At 41.0% G+C, this 27,109-nt stretch overlaps 1 protein-coding gene across 2 annotated transcripts in view; it reads left to right on the forward strand.

Moving 5' to 3' along the window:
* PGBD5 (piggyBac transposable element derived 5) overlaps positions 1 to 27,109 on the forward strand; it is a 97,280-nt gene that overhangs the window by 22,477 nt on the left and 47,694 nt on the right. For both annotated transcript variants that reach the window (XM_042875674.1, XM_042875664.1), the window contains exons 2-3: positions 7,173 to 7,600; positions 15,817 to 15,951. In XM_042875674.1, coding sequence (XP_042731608.1) covers positions 7,173 to 7,600; positions 15,817 to 15,951 — 563 coding nt within the window. The remainder of the gene's footprint in view (positions 1 to 7,172; positions 7,601 to 15,816; positions 15,952 to 27,109) is intronic.

Consider the following 27,109-nt stretch of genomic DNA (forward strand, 5'->3'; position numbering starts at 1 on the left):
AAACATATTAATAGAATTAATAGAAAACTGCAGGTGCAAGGAAAGCTGCTGAACAGAAAATTCCCCTGAGAAAGGAACAAGTGTGTTCAATCCCACAGCCAAATGAATAATGAGCAAAGCACTGTGTGAGCTGGCGCTGTATAGTACTGTTTCAGCATGTCTGCTGTTTTAAGGGGTTTTTGTTGATGTTGGTTTTAATGATTTTAGCTATAAAACCTTGTACCAGTGTTTGGGAAGTTCTGTTGGGTTCTGATGATGCTGGCTGGTAGATTATAAGATCTCATTGTGGAAATGAAGTATATAATTAAAAGTGTCAGCTCTGCCTGCAGTGGGCTTTTTAGTCTCTCATTCACTTGCTGCAGCTTGAAAGCTCAAAAAGATGGTAAACAAATACATTTAATTAAATGTGGGGATTTTTTTTCACTGTGGTGCAAATCCCCAACAAGCTGCACTTTGTGGAAGGCTGCCACAACATATCACACGTGTTCATTTTCAGGCCAATGCTGCTGATGGAACAGTCATTGGCTAGGGCACAAGACCTGCCTGCTTGGACCCTGAAGATGTCCAGAACTTTACCTGTTTTTATGTGGTGTCTGATCCTATGTAGTAACCTGCTGAATTACAGCCAAAATCCTTTACCCTTGGCTTGTCCCACTGGTATTGTTCTGGGCCTGCCCAGGGCCTCCAAGCTGGCACACAGCACCATCACAAGGAGCAGGAGGCCATCTTGCACTGGATAGGAACAAGGGAACTACACTAGGTTGACATGCCAGGCTTGGCTCTCAAGGTTCTTGCTATCCTGCTGAAGAAAGTGAGGTAGGAATCTGGATCCAGTATGTAGTGTGGAAACAAGTTCAACTGCAGGAAATACTTTGTTGAATGTTACCACTTTGTTTAAATTTTACTGCTTGGTTTGCTGAGTAACTTCTTTATTTAGCTTGTCCAACTGTGGTTCTTTCTGCTCTTCTAGAGCAGCCTGGGACTGAAGCTGGCCTCCCTTGACCAGAGCCAGCATGAAGCAGCTATATGCAGGTTGCTCAGGGGTAGGTGAATGCAGCAGTCCTCTTCCATTTGTCCTTGGACTATGTTGGATCCAGCTCTACGTTCTCCTTGTGGATAGATGTTGGCACACAGCGTATGGATTGCTTTACTGCTGTGAAGAAAGCTGTCTTTTTAACGCTGGTGAGGAATGAGAAAGTGCCCTGTCACTGAAGCTGTTTGACACAGTTGTGCTTATGGTCGTTACACACCAGTGTGAAGGCATTGGTCGGTGCTTACACATGGATCTTGAATAAGTGCTGTCAAATCATACTTCACTAAATAGGTTGGAATAAATGTAACTATGAAATGAAGATGAAAGTGTGTGCAACTGAGTTGCTAGGCAAGAGTGCACATTAGCATCTAGTAAAAATTCACATAGACACATGGGCTGCTGAGAGTCAAACAAGAGACCCATCTTTAGAAGAACACTCTTCAAATTCTTATTTCTAATGTAAAAAGACAGTAATCTGTTTTTTTTTGTTTTTTTTTTTTTTCTTTGTAACCTCATCAACTGTCTCTGAGTTCCTAGTGAGTCCACAGTGCGGATTGTTCGGCTAATTTAGACAGAATTCTTGTGCTGAGCTTTTCTAAAGGAAAGTAAAATTAATCCACACAAATAAAAAATGCAAACAGCCTACTTCCTGTAAAATATGTCCAGAGCTGCAGCTGCTATAAATTAGGATGACTCCTTCGGCTTGACAAAGAAGAGTTGTCATTGGAGGTCTGGTTGCTATTTTTTAATAAACTGAATGAAATACATGCAGCATAATGTATTGCAGACCTAGATACTTTGCTGCCCAGTTTCAGCAGAATGTCAGTATCTATTTGCAGAATAAACTGCAAAAGAGAATTGTTATATGCACTCAAGCACTGTCAAACTTCCTTGACAGACTTGTCATGAGGCTGTCAGACTGGCTGTGGTTTGAAGATGGTCTGATGAACATTTTTTTACAGGCCATTAAGAACAGAACTAATACAAAAGCTGATTTTCCAGTAGGCTTGATAAGCTCCAGTGCTTTCAAAGCTTAGATGAGGGAACTTAGTGTGAAACAGAAATCTTGAAAAAATTATTTTGGAAAATAATAAGACATTGTTTTTACATATTTTTTTCCCCCAGTTCTTTGTGTTGTTCTTTACTCTTTGAGAAAGCTGAAAAAATTGATAAAACTGTCTACCATATTTCATCAATTGACGCTTGTTATGAAAACATCATGAGTTTTTTGATGAATGTTTATTTTCTGACAGAAATCCTCCTTCAGCATTTTTTGACTTTTTTTAAATAAGACTTCAAAATCTTGTTGTGTACTTTTGGAAAGAAATTTCCCAGAAATACAAAACAGTCTTTTCTTGCTTGGACTTAGGATGATGGAATTAATTGGGTTTTCAAACCTTGCTCTTTGAAAGCAGCGCTATGTATCAGAAGAGAAAATACTTCCCAGTCTTCAGAAACTAACAGATTCAGGTTACATTTCCTTCTTGGATACATAGCTGTATATAGTACACCTTAATGTTCATACTTGGGTCTGTCAAGGCAATGGGATATTTTATCATGAACCTCAGCGACGGGACAGTACCTCAACAGCTTCCCTTGGGCAGCCTGTTCCTGGGCGTCACCACACTTTCTTAGGGGATGTTGTTCCTAATATCCAAACTGAACCTCCCCTGGTGCAACTTGAGGCCATTCCCCGTTCTCTCCAGTTCCATCGCTAGTTATGCAGAAGAAAAGGCCAACCCTCACCTTGCCACAAACTCCTTTCTTTTTTCCCTTTTGTTGAGAGCAATAAGATCTTCCCTGAGCCTTCCTCTTCTCCAGACTGAACAATCCCAGTTCCCTCAACTGATCCCTGTAAGACTTGCTCTCCAGAGCCTTCACAGCTTCAGTGCCCTTCTCTGGATGCTCTCAGTGGCCTCAGTGTCTTTCTTGTATTGAAGGGCCTGAAATTGAACACAGCACTTGAGGTGTAGCCTCACCAGTGCCAAGTACAAGGGAATAATCATGTTCCTGCTCCTGCTGGCAGCACTATTTCTGATACAAGCTAGGATGCCATTGATCTTCTTGTCCACCTTGGCACGCTGCTGGTAAAAGGTAAATTAACCTATTAAAAATGTGCACTCAAATACCTCAGTGTTGTGAACCTGACCATGCAAATAAAGAACAAGGAGTCAATTCACTGGAAATTCTTAGTTTTTTTTTTTTCCTAAATTTCCCCTCAGGAGGAAGGCAAGAAACACCGTGAGATTGGAGCAGTGATAAAAATGCAAATGGTAGAGACCCATTGAAGAGAAACACTACAGGGCTCCCTCAAGGATGGTTACCTGGATGCTTCCTTCAAATTTTTATCCTCAGTATGTCTGACTTCTTTCTGCAATGTGTGTGTTTGCTGAGAAGTTGGGCGTGCAGACCAGCCAAGCTGCTGTAACGTGCCCTGAGCTGAGCTGAGCTGGAAGGCAAGGCTCCAGTCTCCACTCCAGTTGCGCCAGTAGGTTGTATTACAAATGGTGTTCCCTGCTCAGCATCTCCATTTACTTAGAGTCTGTCCTGATGATTTAAATAGTGATTTCCCTGCTGGTTGGCTTTGGCAGTGATGTTACTTCTGAGTGCAAAACAGAATGTGGAACCAATCTAATCAAAATTGGATTGCATGACAGCAATGACTTGCAAGGTGACTACTGCTGATTGCATGTGCCAGTTTTTCCTGGTAGTCAAGGTGAGAAGGAGGGAGGAAAGTGCATTTACACATTGTATTTAACAGAGGTAGGCTGTGTTATTTTCCCTGTTCTGCAGAATGTGACATAAAGCAAGCCCTGAATGCTAGTGATGATCCCACCTGGGTGTAATTAGACCACTGGGTCATGTAGCGTGTTGAAACTCAAGAGCACTTCTGTGCTCTGACTGTGCGGTACTGGAAATCTTGATTGATTTTTAAAGAAAAAAAAAAAGTCAAATATATTCTCAATACAGCAATTTAAATGAAGAGGAGAGAAATCTAAATTTGGTATATGGTCATAATCTTATATTCATTCTGAATTTCTGAAAATTAGTGTGGATTTTTTGTTCTAATTTATTGAAGTCTCATTAATTAAAAGAGAAGGAAGACTTGACAAAGGCACTATTTAACTGAATAAAACTTTGAAAGGTAAACAGTGTATATATACATCTTTGAGATTGTTTTCTATCAGTGCTGTCTGAGTAACTGCCATTGAAGTGTCCCTGCCTATAGCAGGGGGGCTGGAACTAGGTGATCTTAAGTGTCCCTTCCTACCCAAAACATTCTGTGATTCTAAGTCAAAGTAGAAGTGCTTAAAAAGCTCAAACACAATATTTAGGTTTCATAAGCAGCTTGCTCTGTATGTGGGATATATTTGTGAACTTAGCGGATCATATTTAAATAATTTATTCTAAAGTAGTCATTGGCTGTGCAAAACCCAATTCATGTTAAAAATTCAGTTTTCTCCCTACAGAAACTCAGTGTCACTCTTGCTTTATTACTTATCAGTAAATTATGAATCAAATGTTCTCACTTTACCAGTAAAGGCTTTTTCAAAAAACAATAAAATTATACAGTGGATTTCAGAATTATATTTAGTCAACTATTAGGTTGATGATTGAGTCAGAAAGTGCTTCAGCTTGCTTCTAGAGCTGTGTGGGTTGTGCAAGGCAAACAGGTTACCAGTCTTGCACATTTATTTCTATGAGAGCAGATGGGAGATGTGTGCAAGGTAGAGCAGATCTGCTGGGTAAAAACTAAAGCACCCTATCCAGTCTATCTGGCAATTTGCCATAATCACTTTTCAAGGTAAACTTGTGCAACTTCTGAAGATTTAATAGTGTACAAAGTTACTTTTTTTTTTTTTTTTTTTTTTTTTTTACTTCTGACTGTGCTTGACGTAGTAAAAATGGAGTCCAGCACAGACTTGTTGCTTGTATGCACCTGCCTCAAGACCAACATATTTCACTTCGTAAGTCCTAATACTTTATGAATGCATTTTGGTTGCTGTAAGCAAGGTTTGAAATGTTACCACCAACCCCACCTTCTGCTTCTAAAGGAAAGAACTTAAAAGCTGCCTTCGTGTACTACCTGGAAGGGTTGCATGGGCACTGGAGGTAAATTCACACAGCTACTCAAGGCTTTGTGTACAACTAGGAATGCACAGTGTGTTGTTATCAGAAAGCTGTATCTCTTGCAGAACATCAAAACTTGATTAAATTGTGGGGAAGGAGGAAGTGATGAACTACTATAAGTAATTCATGCACAATCATTTGTAGAGCATTTTATGTCAACTATAACTGTCTAGTGTGTGCTAGCAGAATATAAATCTCCTGATCAAAAGAAAAGAAATCTTTATATAATATACTTTACCGTTGCAGTAGCAGTTAAGGTTAAACAAGTATATTTATACTGTCCCCACAGCTTCCAGTTGATAATGAAAGCTTTTTATCATTTCAGCTGAAATTTTCTGCTCTGTCCTTATCATACCATGATTTGTGGGGAGTTCTTTTAGTCTTGTGCTTTCAGCTAAACTATTTCATTTATAGTTTCCCAATCTTGCAAATTATAATTGGAAAGAAATTTTTAGATGTATGTTTCCTTGCCCATCGTACTTGAAAAAAAATCCCCTCTATTGTGTTTTTGCTTTTTTTCTTTCCTTTTTTTTTTTTTCAATCTCTTCAACCTGAAGATTTTTTTTTTGTTGTTGTTGTTTTGGTGCCATTTCTGCTCTACTTCTAGTAACTTGAGTTCACCAGCTTGTAGCCAAACACTAAGGCTTTAACTACCTTTTGAGAGCAAGTTCAACAACATAGTTTATTTGGTTCCTATGCAGTACTGTTCCATGCGATATTTCTGTAAGCCAAAGTTGTTGTTGTAACTAAGAATGTAAACTGAGATACAGGTGTACAGAAGAACGCGACCTAACCAACACACTGGTGAGTCTTTGAAGCTCCAGGGGACAGAATGACAAACTTCTTGCTATGGATTCATCTGATGCTGAGACCTAAGGAGCCATGCAGTACAAGGAAGACTATTTTGTATTAAGTAGAACTTCAGGTGAAAATCTGTGTACTTTCTGCTTAAGAGCACTGTTCAGTCAGTCCTAAGCCTGTCAGTTAAATTAAGAACTGGATTTGCTGAATCCAGCTCTTAATGTGATGGTCATAACCCCCATCTATCTTTTGCACAGGGATGCAGAACTGCTCTTAGCATTGCCCTGTGCTTAGGTTTGCCTGTGCTGCCCCTCTCAGATGCATTAATTTTGTGTGTTTGGCAATTGCACAGCTTTCTTAGGAGAACAGGAAACGTCCCTATTCCTATAGTCTTTACCTGGTGACTCAAGCACTGCCAATGTGGGGCATGAAAGCACTACTTTTAAAATTGAGCTTAATTAACTTATGGAAGGGATTAGAGGAGAGAGGGCTGTAAGGATTGGTGTCTGCATCCCTGGTGTTGCAAGCTTGATGTTCCTATTTCAGCTTAATGTAATTTAGTGTCTGACTGGATAACCTCATTATGCTGCTACAGGACTGCCAACCCTTACTGCCTCCTTCCCACCCCCACTACTTAAGAAATGAAATAAATACTTGAAACTTGCAGCAAAAGAGGAAGATCGTTTAAAAGCCAGGCTAATGACTGCATGGGACTGCAAAGCTTATTGCATTATGTGAAGAAGATGACCCAGGATGTGCACTGTAATGCTTAAGAGTATTCCATATGATGTGAGATGGTGAAATCAGTCATGTAGAGAAAGACAAAGAATATAGGGGTGAAGATTCCTGACAGCTGTCAGTGGATGTGCTTCTAAAGGAATTAGCTGTCAGTGGATGTGCTTCTAAAGGAATTAGCTGTCACGCCATCACTTTGGCCTTGTTCTCCAAGTGTCCTGTCTGAACAGCCATTGCTTTAACTATCACGGTTGTATCTACATAGATTCATTTTCTTGTGGTATCCAAACTAGCATATTGACCTGAAGTAGTCATGACTGAGCTCTGTGCATTTCCATTACAACTGAGGGTAGGGAGTTAATTCAAGTCACTATATGGTAATTCCTACCAAACAGGTTAGTCCGGCTTTAAATTGCTGATGTTGGTTGAATATGTCTTGTGAGCTTGCCTTCCCTTTCTACTTTTGTCCTAGGTCCAACACGAAAAATGCCCTTGACTGCCAGTGCCATGGACTTTTTTCAACTCTTTGTCCCCGACAACGTACTAAAAAACATGGTGGTACAAACCAACATGTATGCCAAGAAGTACCAGGAGAGATTTGGTAGTGACGATACCTGGATTGATGTCACCTTGACAGAAATGAAGGCTTTCCTAGGCTACATGATATCGACCAGCATCCACCACTGTGAGTCTGTTCTCAGCATATGGAGCAGCGGCTTCTATAGCAACAAGAGCATTGCACTTATCATGACACAATCACGGTTTGAGAAGATCCTGAAGTACTTCCACATTGTGGCCTTCCGCTCGAGCCAGACGACGCATGGACTCTACAAAATCCAGCCTTTCCTGGACTCTCTGCAGAATGGCTTTGACTCTGCTTTTAGACCTTCACAAGCCCAGGTAAGAGTTAATCTCTTTGTGAGGAACATAACCTACATTCTCTGGGTTTTGTTGCTGTGTCTGAAAATGCAAAGCACAGCTGCCTGTGAAAAGAGCTAGGGATTCACACTTCTAGCAACTGCTAGCAATGACCAGCCTGACCTCGTTGGTAGGTGCTTGCCATATGGTCCAGGCCCTCCTGGGAAGTAGCAGCACTACAGCTATCTCCGCACAAATGAGTAAAGAGCAAATAAGCAGGGCATTGGTGACTTTGCTTACTGCTGTTGTCAGTTGTCCTCAACAACACTGCCTATGCCTTGTGCTGGTCCTGGTTTTTGATGATGGGTGATGCTCCTGTGGAAGAATTTATTGCTGTGTATGTTTCCAACCAAAGTGTCAGTATTTCTAGACGACCAGAAATAAAATAAGCAGGTCTCTAATGAATATTCATTTCTAGTTACTAGTATGTGCATAGCAGAAAGCCATTTTGGAGGGAGGCTGCTCTGGAGACTAGGCAAACAGTGTAAGGAACTAAAGATAGAAGCTTATGGAGCTAGTAGTCTGACTACAGCATATAGTTGAAAAAATGATTTTTTTAAGTGCAAAAAAATATTTTCTTAATGTTTACGATATGCTTGTTTAAACTTTGATCTGCCACAAATAATCTCCTTTTGGAACTGCTGCTACTGGTCACGTTTAAAAGTTTGGAAAGAAAACGGAGTAACAGTGAAATATGTGACTATTTGAAATAGCTTCTCAATCAGATCTCTATTTTCAGGATATATACTGAGTTCACATAGTCATTGGGAAATGTTGTTAGGTGCACCTTCTTCCCATTTTCATGTTAAAACATTAGGCTTTTGTTCACAGCGTACAAAAAATGGAGACATAGATACACCATATCAATGGAAGTATGCCTAAAAATATGATTAGGAGTGACCAGGGAATAGTCAAAGTTTTTTTTTTTTTTCTATTTTACAGAAAGTAAAAATCATATCTCTGTAATCCAGGACAACTCAGCTTCCTGAAAAGCAATAAATGCAGAGAAGGGAAGCAGAAGTGGTTTTGCTAAGCCATGCTAGCAAGGTGCATTTCCATTAAGACAAAACAGGCAGTTAAAGACATGGTATTGTTGGGATGAAACTCTCATTAAGATGTGAAATCTAATCCTTCTGGGCACTAACTTCAATGGGCATAAGATAGAGGGTTCAGAAATGTGATCACAGTGTCTAATTGTAAATGCTTATAATGGTGCTGTGGGACATGGTGAGAGTGCAAATCCATTAAAGAATAAAATTTGATTTGCATGTATATCCTTTCTCCCTTCCCCTCTCCCGAACAAGGTTTGAGAACTGAATTGATAAGTCCCATTTGCAGTGATAAAACCTCTAAATTTCCACAAGCAAAATGTGTGATTGTATTAGGCTTGGTAAGGAGATACTACTTTAAGGAAAAAAAAAAGAAGAAAAAAAAAAAAAGAAGAAAAAGTGATAATCCAGTTCTCTCCTTTCCCTTCCACTTCTGTGCCCCAGTTCAGTGTTTACGTCAGTGATTTCTATACAACATGTGTCGGTGGTATTGAGCGGAACAAAAAGCACTAAAATACCGCTTCAAAAATAACTCAGAGAAAGAAAAAGGGTTTGAATTTGTTGTTAAAAATAGTCTGGCGTAGCTTCAGTAGCCTACTGGGGGATGTTCCAGGCCTCCTTTCCAGAGGAGCCTTGTTGCCCTTTGGGATGTAATCAGGAGGAGCTGCATACTCCCTGTCTCAAGAGATGCGGACCCCATCTGCTCAAAGCTGCAGGAAAGGCTCTGGAAATTAGATCCTGAGTACAGATTAGCAGACAGCAATAACCATCAATCCCAGAATGACAGACCCACTGAGGTTAGAAATAATTCAGCTTCACAAAAACAAAGGGAAAACACAAGGGGAAGGGCCATGCAGATGGGCTTTCGGATGTGCTGCCTCTGAAAGCATTTTGGCAAGAGGTGCCCGGATTTCTGCAGTCAGTAATACATGGAATCCTAAGTTCAAAATGCGTCTGTAGCTTAAGGGGCACCTGTGCTTTAGACATGAGACTTGGTATCCAGATGGTTTGTGCCAGGGCTGCAGTCAATGCTCAAGCTTTAGGCCAGTGTTTTCTAAGTGCCATCAAGAAGAGGAATGACTTGCTCCATTTTGTTGAATGCACTGAGGTTGTTTGGGCTTCTGGGTAGTCTTTTTACTGACTTTCTTCTGCTAGCAATCTGGGTTGGGACAATGCCATGCTTAACACACTCCTATGGACTTTGTTGGTAGTCTTGGTGCCAGGCAGGCAGCGTGGCATCCACCTTCGTTGTTATTTCTTCTGTAGCTTTGATCTTCTCATTTTGGAGAGCTAGAAAAGACTCTTAAAATAGTGTTTCTATCAGAAAATATTTAGTTGGGTTTTTTTCTTCCATGCAACCCCCCAAAAACGTGCATGAAAAAATGACACTGAGCTTTTTATGAAAGGAAACTGAGAGGAGAGAAATATCTATGCCAATATACTAAAACAAAGAAAAACATCTAGTGAGTTATAATTATTTTGCTAAATATACTGAGCAAACAGAGGGAAATAATTACTTTCTAGCCTACAAAGGCACTGGAAGTCCAGAACATTTTAATTGTGTAAGTGCAGGCTTCAATTTTGGAGATAAAAGAAATAGTGTTCTGACCTAGATTGTATAAGAGTGATGGGAATAATCTGTGCATCCTATCCCTCCCTGACAATTCATGTATAAATCACTGCTGCCTGTACCTGAACAACAAGAGGTGAATTTAGGGGTCCAGTTCCTGAAATCGGTATCATCTCCTTGCTGGTTGGGTCCCTGTAGCTTTGTAGCTAGGCTACTAACTGCAAGTGAAAGCCTGAGAACAGAGAACATGCCCTGAGTGAGCTCAGAAAGTATACTGCAACAAATTCAAGGGTACTCACCTACCAAGGGTATAGACTGAATTCCAGAAAGCAGAGGAGCTTGGAAAAATATCATTACTGCTTAAATATCCTTCTGTGCCTGCTGAGTATTTATATGCTTGTCAGCAGGATGTGGCTAGACGAGATTACTGTCTCCTGACCAGCATGGGAGAGGTCAAGAGCACAACTCTGTGCACTCTCCTTATCCTTCTCCTTGGCATCTTGGAACCAGATATTTCTGCATCCACCCAGTGAAACCAGCTGGGAGCAGTTAAACACGTTTGTGTAGCTGACTAAAGTCCTTACTCCAGGCAGAAAGAACTCCCTAGCAAAAACAGACGTAATTCTAACCTCATGCTCCAGAGGCAGTGCCATTCTAATTTGGCTAGTTACTAAGGGGCTTGTTGATTTTCATTCTTGGTGGTATTGCAGTTCTTCCAAAGCAGCTCACAGCACTAAGCAGCAATTTCTCTGAAAACATAAAGATGTTAAAATAGGCTGATTAAATTGTAGCTATTTTGTGTCCACGTGATTAAATGTTATTTGGTACCTGGTATTTCTGAATTAAAAGATTTTGCTCAAGTCATAGAATAGCTTAGATTGAAAGGGACCTTAAAGGCCCCATCCAACTCTGCCTTGAATGCCCCCAGAGAAAGCGTATTCATAAAAAAGCAACCTGTTCCAGGGCCTCACCACCAACTTGAGTAAAAAAAATTTCTTCCTAACTTCCAACCTAAATCTACTGTCTTTTAGTTAAAAGCCATTCCCCCTTGTCTTATCACTGTCAGACCATGTAAAAAATGAGTTCCTCTTCTGCTTGTGAACTCCCCTCAAGTACTGAAAGGCTGCAGTGACATGTCCATTCTCAGTATCCCCATATAGAAAAGATCCTTTGTGTGTAAAGATCCTGGTTGTAGATCAGGACTGCTGTTTTCTAGGGGTTCTGTGTGCGTGGCACAGAGATCCTAAGTGTTCAAATGATGTCAGCCAAGACATGGAGCAAGACAAAAACAGGCAAAGTAACAATTAGAATATTAAACTTCTGATATAGATCTTGGCCAGTTGATTCTCTGGTGAAGCCAGAATTTATGGAGAGTTTGATAGCAGAAATTCATGAAGTTTGTAGCTATTTTTAAATGACCTCCTGGCTGTGGAGTGCTTTAAGAAGTGATTTTTGGTTAGTTATTTTAAGAAAGTCAACTGAAGACTGAGCAAACAGGCAGAAAATCTTGAGAAGAGCTTGAAATCATGGCTCCACTGGAGGTGGCAGTTAACCTTTAAACAATGGCAAAGAAGATCAGTAAAATATAGAAAGGTTGAACAGGACTTGGAAAATGAATGAGTCTTTCTGTACTACTGGAGAAAGAGAGCCATTAGAGAGAAACACAGAGAAGAGAGACTGCCTAGTGTGATGGCCTAGCAGAATGGCTTCCCGGCAGGAATCATTAGAGCAGGATTGCCTTATGTTGAGACCAAACTGTTGCAGGGTGGCTCTGACCTTGTATGGAGTGGGTAGGTTGAAAAAACTATGTATTGTAGAACTTTTACTAAGGAAGCATGGAAAAAAATGGAGGCATTGCTTAACTCAGAGCATCATGCAAGGAGCTACAGTGAAAGTGGCGTTCACATGCACAGGCCAGTGAGATCTACTGCAGAGGAAGGGGAATGACTGCTAAGACCAAAAAAAGGAGATAGCAAGGGGTTATCTTAAGGGGAAAGAGATGATCTCAAATGTAGCATAACAAAACTAGAACTGACAGATATGCAAGCAGAGATGTCAGATGCTAGCAGAGGATTTAGTTTAGATGGAAGGAGCTCTAGAGCAAAGAAGCAGAAAAGCAAGGAACTGATGCAGAAGCAATAGTTGAATCTGTGTACACAGGTGCAGCTCCCCAAGGGACCCTGTTCACAGCTGGATGGTACCTACCAAAAGCCAGAGATGAGACAGGCTGAGGCAGTTCCTCCAGGGGACAGACTGAAAAGACAGCCTCTAGTAGGGATGGCTACAGAAATAAGAGAAGATAACCTATAAAAGACACATCCAAGGCAGCGAGAGTCCAACAAGTCTGACAACAGTAGAGTTAGTGGCTCTTTGACTACAGGCTATTTGGGCTGCGGTGAACAGCATTGCGGAATGGAAGGAACTTTAGAGGTGAACTAGAATGGAGAAGGAAGACACCCTGTGGGCAGTGACTATCTCCTATGTTCAGCAAAGAAAGATTTTGTGAGATGGAGTAAAATTACTGGATAGACAAGACTAAGATGGGAATACCAACATTTAGAGTGCATATACTTATGGAGGAGAAAATGAAATCTTAGCAAGAAGACCTGGCAGTGATGAAGATGGCTGTAAACAGAATGATAAACAATGGATAGCTGAGAGGGAGTGAAACAGCTAGATCAGAAGCTCCTTAGCAAAATGGGATTTGAGAGAAGAAAATGGGAGAAATTTCTGTGAAGAAATCCACAAGGTATCTTGCATCAATAGAAGTCAGAGTAGGAAGAAGATAAAGCTTGGAGAGTGAGTCAAAGATGATGAAAAGGCTGCCAGGAACGTGTGTGGGAGTCAATTAAGCCTGAAAGTAGATTTTATCTAGGAAGATGAGAAACAGGAAAGAATATATCGTGGGGGCAGTAAGCCTGCTTTTGGAAAAGAGCACTGCAGAGACAGCAAGAACATAGAAGGGGAAGGGGGAAATATTACTTTGCATGGAGATCTGGCAAAAACATTGTTTGAGTTGGGGGAAGGAAGATAAACTAATAGGGTTGACCAGGGGCAACAGAAGTAACTTTTCTCAAAAGGAAGATATTCCGGTGCCAGAAGCAATGAACTGACTACTTTGAAAGATAGGTGGGGATCAGCTGTCCCAGCAGCAGGCATGACCCATACAGCACTGTGCATGCAAAGTCCTTTACAGCTACTGAAGCAGTGTTTGCACACTGGGGTGGCAACACTTGTCTCCCCACTCTCTCTGGAAGAAAGAAGAAGCACAAGCTCCAAAATTGCCATTTCAATTTCCCTGCCTGTCCTTACTCCCTTGTTTCAGCAAGAACAAATCCCTACCTTGTTTCCATTTGTTGTCCCTTCTCCCAGATATTCAGTAGGAACTTCTGTAGAGCTTTCATCTTTTGGAGAAATAGGAATGTCTTAAAATATTGAGTCACAGAAAGAAAGTCTCAGGAACTAGAGGAAGGCTGGTCTGAGCATAAAAATGGATAAAGGAAGCATGAGGAGATGTTTTCAGAATTCAGGTTTACTTCTTACATTTACGGCTGACAGGTTTTACTTGGCACTAGAAGGTAGAAAAAGGGCAAAGGGTATAAACAGAATGCAGTAGAGTGCTGTGAGGAGAACTGATGCTGTCATGCAGCATGACGAATGACCCTTGAAGCAGACTGTTCTTTGTGCTGTTTGCCATCCCCCAGAAGGAGATATTACAGCAGTTGAACCATGCTGGTAAGAGGGTCTTTCCAGAAGCTGACGAATTTCTACCAGTTTATCCAACACCATCCCAATGTATGCGGTCCTCCTATCTGCCCAGCAGAGACAGAAAGACAAACAAAAGGACTAAGGACATGGATAACATTTGCAAAACACTGTCAGAATTCCTTGAGATCAAAGTGTGAAACATCCCAGGTGGCATTCAGGAAAGAAGAGCAGTATTTCTTGTGGATCTTGAGAGAGGAATGGGAATATGCTCCAGTGAGGTAATGGGGAAGCTGCAGCTGTAAGAACGAATATCTTTGTCTGCAACACTCCTTGCTTGCATCTGCATTTTGGTGTACAATTTGGACATTTCACAAGAGTGATTTCAGATGGGCCTGTGAATGTTTTATGAGCCGTTAAGAAGTGGAGTATATATAAATGAAAGTGTGCCGCCGCTGCGCAGAGAGAGCTCTGATGCCTATTTTGGGCTGCCAGAGTAATGTTCAACAAGCATCTTGCATTCAGAAGGGCAGCAGCTGCTCATCAATGGTGCTTAACTGCTTACCTACCACTTCTACACAGATTTAATGCAGCATTCTGCTCATTTTCACCACCAGATGCATGCAGATGTGCACATATGGAAAGGGTCTGTTTAAGGGTGACAGCCTCTGCCTTGTGGATGTTTGTATCCAAGCCCTATCTCTGTGAGGTGATGGTTACTGGAAAAAAGTGTACTCCTTTGGGCATAACGCAAAGATGAGCATTATGTATCTGACTTATTTACAGAGAGAGAATATAAATTATGTTCTTCTGGGATGCTTTCCCCTGAAGTACTAGGTTGGGAGCCTCCAGTGCCTTGCTATAATTTAGATGCAGTTGTCTTAGTTTGGTCAGAAGAAACCCTCTTTCCTCAGTTGAGATCTTTCAGCAGCTTGAGAGCGTGTCTCGGAAGTGTCTTGCTAGGCAATCTGCACACTGCATAGTCAGAAATGTGTGTGCAGCTACCCTTAAGCTGCGAGGAAGTAGCAGTGCTTTTCTATAGGTAGGCTCTGTGGCATAAAACCTAATCATTTTGGTACAGAATTAATGGCCAGAAATGTAGTAAAACAGCTATAAGCAAGAGGATGCAGAATGCAAATATTGCTTAGATTTCATAGCTTTTCATTACTTTCTCCAGTCTATCTTGTGTTTTTTCTATTCCTCTCTGTAGTCATTTATGTTTCCATTTCCTTTTGTCAAATTTTTCAGCTCTTGAGGCAAGAGAGCCTTCCCTGAAGCTGCTGCCACCAGGAAAAAATATTTTCTATTTCTTCACCACCTCCACAATTGGCAGCAAATACCTTTGTCTCTCTTCTTTCATTCTTTGCTGTGTGTTTTCTGTTTGCTGTAGGAAAGGAGAGTACCTTACAACAAATTGTAAGGGATATTTGGGTGGAACACATTCTGCCAAACAAAATGAATCAGATGATGAAGCTTGGAGAGGCATGACGCAATTCCCCAATAAACCTCAACGCTGTCCCATTTTGGAGCATATAGCTTATAGTGGTAGAGGGACACATTTTGGAGGAATGTTAAACTGTATCTCATGGTGAGAAGCAGAGAGCCATGCCTCCATCCTTGCATACGGTCCTTGCAAACTGTATGCAGAGTAGCCATGCACAGAAGAGTGCTTGTCCAGGCTTTGTTTTTGTTGTTTTTTTTTTGGTTGAGTAACAGTCCTGAAAAAAAGTAGCTTTTCACCTTTCTGTGAAATGTTGCACACAAGCATAAGGCAAAAATTGTTGTTCCTTGGAAGACTTTAAAGCACTATTTCTTTTCACTAATCATGAACTCTTCTGTTTTCTTTTTTCACCTTCTTTTCTGTCTAATTGCAGGTTCTGCATGAGCCTCTGATTGATGAGGATCCTGTTTTCATTGCCACGTGCACAGAGAGGGAGCTGCGCAAGAGGAAAAAAAGGAAATTCAGCCTCTGGGTTCGTCAGTGCTCATCCACTGGTTTCATCTGCCAGGTGGGTTTCACTTCTTCAAACGCCTTGATTTGGTTCCTAGCTGTCCTGCAGATGCACTGCAAGACCAGTGGTAACAGGTGCTTCTATCCATAACCATGCCATGGTCTACAGTCAGAGTACAGCAAAGACTCTAGTTCTCAGATACTTGATCCCAAGGAGGGTGATGACAAGTTCCTGATGCTCTGATTGCTTGATGATTTAACTGAGGATTCCTGTCTGTAACATGATCTGACTGGCTGCCGTCCCTAAGCTAATTAAATTGAAAAAGATCTGAAGGGTCTGTTTGTACATCTTAAGTTTATTGAAAGGTCTAGGAACTGTGACTCTTGTCCTTTTTAATGGACCAGATTCTTTCTCAAAGTATAATACTGTCTGTGATAGCCAGCCGTGTCCAATAGACTAAGTCAGGATGGTATAAAGATGTCCATTTTTCTGTGAGAAACGTATTAACAGGGTTTTCTTTTACATCTCTTTTTATACCTGTACTTCTCTACCAAAGAAATTAAATCACATATGACCTCAAGATGAAATATGAGCTTCGGTGGAAGATGTGGTAAGGGATTTGTATTTAGCACTGCAAAGCACTGTGGACTAATTCTCAAATTCTTAGATTCCTCATCTGCTGGTGTGTTTTTGAGCACTCATCAAAATCTGCCCAGTTATTTTGATACCTAGAGGTGAGGAGGCAGGTAGATTCTGATATTTCTTTTTCCCGAGAGCTTTTGGTGTCCTGCATGCTCCAGAGCATCTATGCTGAGGTGCCAGTAGAACTTGCACACAGACTGCTCAGACTTGAATGCATGTAGTGCTGTACAGCCTGTGGATTTGCTGTAGTTGAATATGCACACTGACCTGTGAATCACTGCAACATTTGAGTAGCAATGTAGGAGAAGTCTGTCTGGGAACAGATGTTTGCACTTCCAGTAGTGCTTTTCACTGCAGGAGGAAAATGAGGATCATACATCTTCTGTCCAAGTTTTAAAGCAGTTATTTTGTCCGACGCAAAATAGATTCATGCTGTGAAGCATCCTTGGAAATTTCCACTCTCGAGTCTTTTTGAAAAACATTTGCTCTACAGAGGTAGTGTCCTTTATCTCCAAGGTGAACTCCACCTGTCCCAGACATAGCTTATCACTCCGAAGTGTAATGGTGAATGCAGTGCTAACAGTGAGCACAAAGTTTGCTGATCTCTCTTGCCATGTTTTCCACAGCCAACTACCACTGAATAACTAAGTCTTCAGACATGCCAGAGGTTTCAGATGCTGAGCTGTAATTACGTTGCATCTCCCTTCCTGTCCTTTGAGAGAGTAAATTAACGAAATGTCATGGAAACAGAGTAGATGCTCAGTACCACCCTAATCCTCTTGCTCCATTAATGAAATAGATACTTAAGCTTCTCTTGCATCCAAATGACGTCTAGGATTTTCTTAACAGCCTTCTATTTTCATTCCATGATTTGGCTCTGATTATCACAGTGATAAAATGATTGGTGAGAGCAACCTTAGAGAAATATGAAAAAAAAATATAAAGGAACATGAACATTCCTTCTAAAATGGAAATATCTAGTCTGAGAAGGAGGAAGGTCTGCAACTAGTATACGCTTGAAATACTGTGTTCAGTTACATATTGCTATTACAAAGGATCATAAGGCACCTAAAGTACTTGTTTGGTGGTTGGATTATTTGCTGTGCTAAAAAGAGTTTTTTATTTGTTTAAAATATTGAGAGAATTGATCTAATCAAGAAGATAATCCAGTATTTAAGGACTGACTGATTTGTCACTTGTCTGCTGTCAAAGAATTTACACCTACTTGGAAATATGTACAAATTTTTTAGCACTCTGGATGAAGTTCTCCCCTCATCCTTTCTGCAGAGTGACATCAGAGGTCATGTTATTTGGAATAAAATATAACACTGAACACTTTATAAATCAAGCTAATGAAGTTAACTGAAGTCTGAAAAATGCATAGCTGTGAAAGGGTGAGGCAGTCCTGGCAAAAGAGGGAGCTAAACAATGTATGACTTGGGGATAGAAGCAATCTCAAGAGGTTCATGACACTCCTGGCCAAGGTCTTGTAAGCCTAAGTGATTAGTCTGATGATAAAAACCTCCATTTAGGAAAATCTAGTTTTCCAGCAATCTGATTTTCCTACTATGTAAAGGTTTAGTTTATTTTCCTTAATATAAAATTGGTATCAGTGCTTTGAAGAAAGACATATACTTAAACTACTCGTTCTCTCTTGAGAATGTTGCACTTGGTAGCACTAGCACTTGTGTTAAGTTGTTCAGGACAACACAGGTAGATCCAAATACAATCGTATATATTGAATGATCACTCATTTTCTTTCCCTACATACCACTAAGATTCCTTTCAAACTAATATTTTAATATCCCAATTCCAAATTAAATGTCTGCAGTAGCTAAGGAGTGTTTCCTTTTTAGAGTATTTGCTGAGTAAGTCTTTAAATCAAAGCTGTAGATGTGTCAGATTTTTTTCTCTCAAGAAGTCTGGAACACTTGTTCGTAAAAGACATGCATGAATATGATTAGCAGATCTCTCTTTATATATACATTATAGATATATATGAATAGAGCTTATAATAAAAACTGATGAGAGTTCCCAAATATTCAGGGTTAGTTATTTTGTGCTGACACATCATGTTTTCTCTTTCTAGAATCATAGAATCATTGAAGTTGGAACAGACCACTAAGATTAAGTCCAACTGTCAACCCATCCCCACTGTGTGCACTAACCATGTCCCTCACTGCCACATCCACACATTTTTTGAGCACCTCCAGGAAAGGTGACTCCACCTGAGAAGGAGTCCACTCCACTCCTGAGAAGGTGGAGTCCGCTCTACTCCCTGGGCAACCTGTTTCAATGTCCCACCACTCCTGAGAAGAAATTTTCCCAAATATCCAATTCTTGCTTGTGTGTAGCACATAAGGAACAAACAAGAGTATTTCCTGGTCTTGTAGATGGAGAAGAAAGCACTAACAGCTGGTGCCTTGCATGGAACACTATGGAGCCAGGCAGGATAGAAGTATTCTGATAGAGCCTATTCCAGTACCACAGGGCCATGGCACAAGGACAACCAAAAAGGCAGTCCCCAGCATCATCAATCAACAAAATGAAGGCCATATATAGACAGTAGAGAGTACTGCAACAGTTCGGTTGGGCAATATTAATCTCAGTGATAGGTGGTAATGGGATTAGCTCATCAACCTAATTATTTGCTTAGAAAACTATATAATTAAGAAAAAAGGTGAGAAATGACTACTTTTTGGATGTGTATATGTTTCGTGTTCATTATGATGAAATTTGTTCGCTGAGGCTATTCTGTGCAATCTTCCCTTCCCGCTTTCCATCCTGCCTCAACTCTACAGGTTCTGCACTTGGTTCTATTTTCTATCTATATGGGAAAAAGTTCCTGAAGTAATGCATTTCATATTCAATAATATCATTGTGAAGTGTCTCTGTCAGATTTATGAAGTTCTTTAGAACTTTGTACTGAGACTGAACTTAAATTTCCACCTTCCTCTGCTCATCCCAAAGAAGGGATGAGTCAGAACAGATTCAGAAAAAGAATTGTGTGCATCTCTGCAGCTCAAGCCTTCCCACATTGCGGTATCTAATGAGTGTACACCAGACTGAGGTGGTCCCTATTTGAGAGGTAAGCAACAACTCCCTGAAGGGCTACACTGCGCTGCCTGAAAGCACTCCACAGACCAGTGGTAGGGCTGGGAATAAACCTCGGCTCTCCTAACTCAGGCAGTGTCATATCTGTTGTCTTTTGCTGCTTCTTCTGCTTCAGCATGTCTTTATTGCTTTATTGCATGTCTTTATTGCATCATTCAGTTGCAGCAAAAAAATGAAAACAATGCCAATATTGCAGTTGTGTAATAAATGCTGTAGTTCATTCCTGATGCCAAATAGGGTGGGTACAGTTAGCTTGAGTATTTCATAGCCCTGCTGATTTCACTGGCTAAGAACTCCCAGAATTTAGGGAAACTGAGAAGATACCTCCAACAGTTCATGATTTTGCAATACATCATGTAAGTGAATTCAGTCTCTGTTAAGCTATAACTGTTTTTACCCATTTCCTTTAGAAAGGGAAAAGCAGAGAGTAAGTATGCCTGGGATTAATGTGGTTCTCAAGGTCAGAATTGTGGGAGCATTAGCCATCTGTGCATTTGTTTAGCAAAGCTGCTCAGAAATGTTGGTGTTTCAGCCTATTTAAGTTCTGTTTTGATATTAGCCTGAGCCAAGGGGTTTCTTTAAACAGCACCCTGATAATTTCTCTGTGGCTGAAATAGTTGCATCTGAAATGCACAGATGTAGCAGCTGCTTTGAACAAGTCCTCAAGGTCAGGTTTTGTCTGGGAGGGAATCCCAGGAAATCTGATCGCCTTCATTTGCCATTCACTCTTGGCTGGAAAATCCTATCTGCTTTCTCCCTTTGGCTCCCACCAGGCTCTGTCTTTTTAATGCATGTGATTCTGTGTTGTCAGCATCTGAGAATCTCAGATCTCAATTAAAAGTCTCTAATCCTCTTACTCTCCAGTGTTATGCAGGAAGGTAGTTTTGCAGATGTGTGGTGGGCCAGCCCTGTTTGTTTCTCTAGAGTTCAAAAGCTTACTATCTTTCTTACTTACTTTCTTTTCCTATGAATGGGAAAAACAAACATTGAAATGTGTCTTAATGCAGAGATCCCTCCCAGAGTTGGCCCATGGTCTCAATGTCAGTTGTGAGCTGGGAAGGAATGTTACTATTTAGTTCCAGTCTGTAGTGCGTGGGGATTTAATGATGCTGTTCACAACTCTCAGATCAGTGCTGTAGTCCTCTTTTTGCAGCTGTTCTCACTCATTCTCTGCCTGAAAAAGGAGGATAAAAGCTATGGGTCTGCTTCACTCCTTCAATTAACGGTATTGCCACAGGAACTTCACTCACACATCCTACCCCATGTGCTAGGTGCTGTAGGCAGAACAAGTTCAATATCTAAGCACGAGATGGAAGTGTAAGCTGCCATCAGCTCATCAGTTTTGTTTGGGTGCCTTTCAGTGTCCCAGAGACTGCAGGCAGGATATGTGCAATGTTATTTGCTGGCTAATACAGGCTGTAGGCAGCTAGGGCTAGCATGCTGCTTGGCAGCAACAGACAGCTCCAGTCCACAGCCATCAGCCATGTTGCTTCTTGGAAATGAGTTGGGTCCTTAGTGGGATTGAATTGCCATCCTTTGTTTTTTTCTTAAGATTTTATGCTTTTTATGTAAGTATTTTGCCCTTGAGCTACTAAATATTATCCCCTTAAAGGTTACAAGATGTTAGATGGTTTTTACTTATCTTGTATCACTTAAATACATTCTCACATAACTTTTCTTGTATACCTTCTTAAAGCTCAACACTAATTTTCTCAGGAAAACTGAGCTAAAATTGTGTCACTGTGTGGCAACATAGTGAGGGCCTAGTCACGGACTTAACTAATAGCCCAATGAAATGGCTTATAGGTAAGAAGGTAGCCACACAAATGCACAGAGTAGAAGTTGACTGGGGGGGGGAAGGAGGGTTCATTGTTTTTAAGGAAAATGTTGAAGGAGGAAAGAGTTTGTGGAGATTAGAAATGTTTTCCAATACCAAAAAGGAGAAGAGCAACATAGGAGCAAAAATGGCCTTGTTTGGCAACAGTAGTTGGAAGTCTGGCTTTTCAGGGAAACATAGACAGGAATCAGTATATTGAAAAAATATAGGTAGAACTCAGTGGGGAATGCTAGACTAGAAAGGCCTGTATCCATTTTCCAGGCTCTCTTCTATTTGATGCTGTAAACAAGAGGGAGCTGGCAGAATGCTGAAATGGTCAGAGCAAAGGATTATTAGCCAGGCTGGATGGGCCCCTGGGCAGTCTGATCTAGTACTTGATCTAGTGGCTGGCAACCCTGTCCGTGGCAGGGGGTTGGAACTTGGTGGTCCGTAAGGTCCCTTCCAACCCAAGCCATTCTATGATTAACCAGATACACTGCCTGGAACTCAAGATGCACGTGAGCCAGGACCAAGGGAAAGAAGGATGATTGTGGATTATGTATTTGAAAAAATGGGAAAGGATTTCTCATAGAGGCGTTGTGGATAACGAATCTGCATTAAATGTGACTGGCCTGAGAGAAGATACAGAGAGACATCTACATTTGTTGATCCACAGATTTACATTCACCATACAGATGAATTCTGTGGTGTCCTCAGTGGTGAACAAATTACTTGGAGGAAGGATATCGGGGTGGAAAACTAAGCTTTTTAGCCATATTGGACATTCAGTATCAACTTTATCAGCATCTCTCTGCAATATCACCAAGATCTTGTTAAAAACTTTGATGAATGTACATAGGCAAAACAAAGATTTGGCAGTCCACAGAGTTGTTAGCTGGATCTGCATGTAGATGCACATTAACGTCATTCAAAATAGGAGGCCAAAGAAAGACATTTTTAGGCAGCCCCAAAAGCTATCTGGGGACAGCTTCGTGTCCCTTGAAATTATCTGAAATAGCCTTTGGACAAGTAAGAAAAGACTGAGAAGAGGTTAAAACCATTGGAAAGATCCAGTGTCAGTAAGAGCAACATAAGTACACCAGCAAGCAACAGCTGCTGAGGAAGAACTGGACCTAAGAGCTGGCTGATAAGAGGGCATTAAAGAAGGGGAGAACATGGGCTGTAGAGAGTTTGTGGTAGGGTTGGAGGGAAGGATCTCCCAAAGGTGATTAAAACAGTAACAGCTAGAGGTAGGGTTTAGTGTGAGAGGGGAAGACAGAATGAGGCAGGATCTAGAGAGCAGTGCAAGTGAGTAGTTGGCTGGGAAAACTACAGAAAAATGAAGATAACCTTTCAATAGCAATTAAGGATCCAATGATTATAGCAGTACCATGCTTAGTACCAGCAGTACCACTTATGAACCTTCCACATGACTTTTCCATAGAGAAAATTGCCAACACAAAGCAAGAAGAGTCTTGGTGGCTTGTAGCATGAATGTCTGCTCCAGAGAATGGAAGATCTCAGTACTGCTTTTTGTAGCAACCTTCTTCTGTAGCCAAACAAACATTTTATTTTTCTGAATGATAGGTGATTGATTTGCCTCTTATCTGACAACATGTGGAATCTCCTGCTCAGAAATCTGATGTCTTCTCTGTCTGCCTTTGTGTAGATAAATGGACTTTCCAAAACAATTTGCAGTGTTTTTCTTGTTTTGTAAGAGCTAAGCATAGTCTTAATCAATACCTTGTCACTCTGTCATTGAAGTGTATTAAGTGATACCTACTTTTGCCTCTGTGATCCAAAGGAAGTTGTAGTGGATGGGAAGATGAGCCAGTGGCTGTGAAGGTCTGTTCTAATTGTCAGGCTTTTAGGACTATCAGGATGGTGCATGGAGACTAAAGGCAGAAAAGAGGAGGCTTTGAGGGATGAGTGAAAGCGTGTGAGAAGACAGAGCTGGTATTGTGCATATGGATTATGCACAATACATGCTGGATTAAGAAGTATCTGGTGCAGCAGAGCTACCCTAGATAAAATGATGGCAGAACTTAAAGTGTAACTGTTCCAATAAAGAGAACTGAAGGATGGATAGAGAAAGTTCCTTTTCTGTTCTATCACTGCAGGATAAAGATCTTCAGCCTGTATTTGTCTTTAAGAGAAATGATGTTACATCTGCAGAAATTATCCCATTTGCTGTTGTAGACTGAATGGATCACTATCAACTAGAAAGAGCTACACAATAAATGTGATCTCTGCAGACATTTGAGAGTTATTGCTTTGACTGTCACCTGCAGAAGCAAAGGGTGTTACTGCCAACATCTCCATCTGTTGTCCAGCAGCAGTTGTCAAGCCTGTACTTCTGATGATGTTTTCCTGTTAAAGCACATCAAGGGAGCACAAAGCTCTGATGCTGTCCCAAGGCAAACCAGCAGCTCTGGTGAATGGTTTAACAAATACTTTTGGTGCAGCAGCTTCTGACTGTGCCTGTGAAGGTCCTACAGTCAATTTCTGGCAATTCTGTGCTTTGTCTGCATACTGCTAAATGTTAAATAGCTCAAGTAATTAATTACAGAAGGTGAGGAGAATGCTGTGGGCTTCAGTGGTGAGGGTCTGTATGATTTGAGATAGAATGAAACAGGCTGGATGGAAAGATGAGAAGAAAAGTAAAGGCCATATGGAATCCTAGATACTTGGAAGGATATTTGAAGCTATGCTTTTGCCAGCTGTCTGTACCCAGCCACAGTTTCACAGCAGCCTTAGTGCCTTCCAACGTTATGCTGCCGTCACCCATCCTCCCAGCAGAGCTGAACACAGCAAAGCTTTGAATGATGATTTTCCAAAACAAGAAAAATTGTGCCTAGAACAAAGGCTGTGCTTGTGTATGCAAGGAAGTGCCCAAGGAGAAAAAAGGAGTATGTATTTTAACATTGGAGGAGGAGGGAATGTTCAGCAGTAGATGTGGATGTTCAGGAAAAGGACACGGGGAAGTAAACAGAGTGAAAGGGAAAGAGAATCACCATGAGACCATAACAGGGACCCTCGATTCAGAGGGAAGCCCAAAGGAAGGGTGCCAGACGTTAGCTCTGCTTACAGAACATATAGAATATGTAGCATCCAGGTATGAAAAGAGTAAGTGGGGGCATGCTCTTCAGAGAAGCTACTTTCAGACCCAAAGCAGCCCATAGTAAAGGAGCAGCTGGGGCACCCACCAGTGCCAGCAGATTGTCTCATCCCGTGGCATGGGCCTCTGCAGGGAGCACAAAGTGAGCATGGAGTTGCAGAGTCTCTTGGGTGGTTTGGTCTTACTGCAGTAGGGCAGGGAAAGTGCAGAGCATTTTCCTGGGCTTAGAGATGCCTGCTTTGTTTTCAGCTCAGCTGCTAACCCAAGGTCAGAACTAGTCTGTTTGCAGCTTTTTTGTGTCCTCTTCACCTCTTTGTCTGTAGATTTTTAAGGGCTATTTGTGTGGTCTCTCTGCTGGCGCACTACTAACTAATCTTAATTTTGATACCAATAAACCTTGATACCATGCACAACCTTTGTTGTAAAACTGTAACAATCTGCCCTTTGTATGTGTTCCACCATTAAGCTGCTCTCTTGAGTTCTATTTAATAATCAAAATAACTTATTGTAATTAATTAGTCCTAAGCTTAGCATTGAAGAAAGCACAAATTTGACAGCTTTCAGAAGTGAATGGAGGATGGTCAGAGAATCTATGAATATTTCTGCCTGTGTCCTCATCTAAGAACTATCTTTATCAAAAGAGGGTTTACATATACTTTTTTTTATATATAAATAATGTGTAGTTAAGACTTTCTTTTAAGATATGCTTTACACTTCTGGAATTAGTGTGTGTTTATCCTGGCACCATCTCTGTTCTTTAGCACATTGTTTACTTCAGAATACAGATCATGTATCATTTCTCAGAGGTTTTATACATAACACACTCCTCCAGGGTCTATTTCATGATGAATGAATAGCTAGGGAATATTATCTTAATATGTCTGGAATACCAGTGCTGGGAGATGCAACATCTAAAATAGGGAGAAGCTGTTTAATTTAATTTTGTCCCTCTCTAAGATCATTGAGATAATAAAAAATTACAGAGAGCACTATTGCAAGCATACAAGAATTTTTATTCTCTGAGCACTATAAAGAAGTTTCTTTTATGAAGGAGTATGTTAGTAAGATAAATATGCAGGAAAGCAACATTGTGTATTCTGAATGGCTGCATTCTCAAGCAAGTTTAGCAAACACTCATTTTGGATACATCACTCCAACAAACAAAGTACAGTTCCTTTTTCCTACATGAATACTGAGAACATTTCAGCTTCAGGGAGAAGCTGAAATTCCTGAATTTTTTTTGAAATTCACAGAATCACAGAATTGCAGAGGCTGGAAGGGATCTCCAGAGGTCAATGAGTCCAGCCCAAATTCCTAAAAGATTTGAAGAGGGGAAGTTCTGGAATTCCTAAAAGATTTCAGGGGGAAGTTCTTCACAAAGAATGGTGAGGAGCTGCAACAGGCTGCCCAGATAGGCTGTGAATGCCCTATTCCTGAAGTTGTTCAAGGTCAGGTTGGATGGGGCCCTGGGCAGCCTGGTCCAGTACTAGGTATGGAGGTTGGTGGCCCTGCCTGTGGCAGGGGTTTGGAACTGGATGGTCCTTGGGATTCCTTCCAACCCAAGCCATTCTGTGATTCTATGAATGTTTCAGAGCCAAAGTCACATAGATGTACCTGGACAGCTTTTTCAGAAAATAAGCATTTGTGTGTATTTAAATCTTTGAAATTAGCTTGGAGTTACAGTGCTGTTTGAATGACTGAATATGGGGTCTGCGTCTTCTCATTCCTTTTCCCAGCAAGTAATTTCTCTTGAATTTCACAACAAGATAAAGGTCAGACACCGAGTTCATTTTGATGGATGTTGAACTTTAGTGAAAATTACACTTGTGAAATACTTCCAGTGAAATAAAGTTGAAGGCTTCTGTACAAAGAAAAGGTCATGCAGAGGCAGAAAGCACATAGCAGTGCAGAAGTCTCCTCTTCTAGAGGGGTCATTTATAGGAGTGAAGGAGGAGCTTTATTTCAGTGCTCTTTCAGTTGGTGTGAGTATGCTAACTCTGCTGTGTTCAGTTAATTACGCTTTGTTCACATTACTGAGTGTAAATGTTCCCATTCTCTAACATGTATGTCCACCTGCAGGTGATGGTGGCAACTCTCTTGAAATGTGTAGCCATGTGAGTTGCACAGCAGCAGAACACATGCTAAAGCAACTGCAGCCTGCTGCAAATGAGCTAGACATTTCATTATTAAAAGTAGCATATTGCACTGTACTCTGCTTCCTGGTTCAGTCTGTTTTGGTGGGTTGTCTCCAAATCCTCGTCTAAAAGGATCTCTGATTTAGTGCTGCGCCTGGAGAGTTTGATTAGGATGTTCTGGCTGGTTAAGCATGTATACTGCTGGCTCCTCTCATTTATGGGGGTGCACATACACTTGTATTGCAGCTTAAGTGACTGCTGCCAACAGAAATAAATCAGAATATTACTGCAGGGAAGCTCATGGGCCATTTCCTTTTGGTCATCTTGTAAAGCCTTTTTGGAACTGAAGATTCTGTACTCTCCTTTTGCTGGCAGCAGTAAAGCCTATAA

Source organism: Lagopus leucura, unplaced genomic scaffold, assembly GCF_019238085.1.
Source record: "Lagopus leucura isolate 7727_CA_CO unplaced genomic scaffold, USGS_WTPT01 Super-Scaffold_73, whole genome shotgun sequence".
Lineage (NCBI taxonomy): Eukaryota > Metazoa > Chordata > Aves > Galliformes > Phasianidae > Lagopus > Lagopus leucura.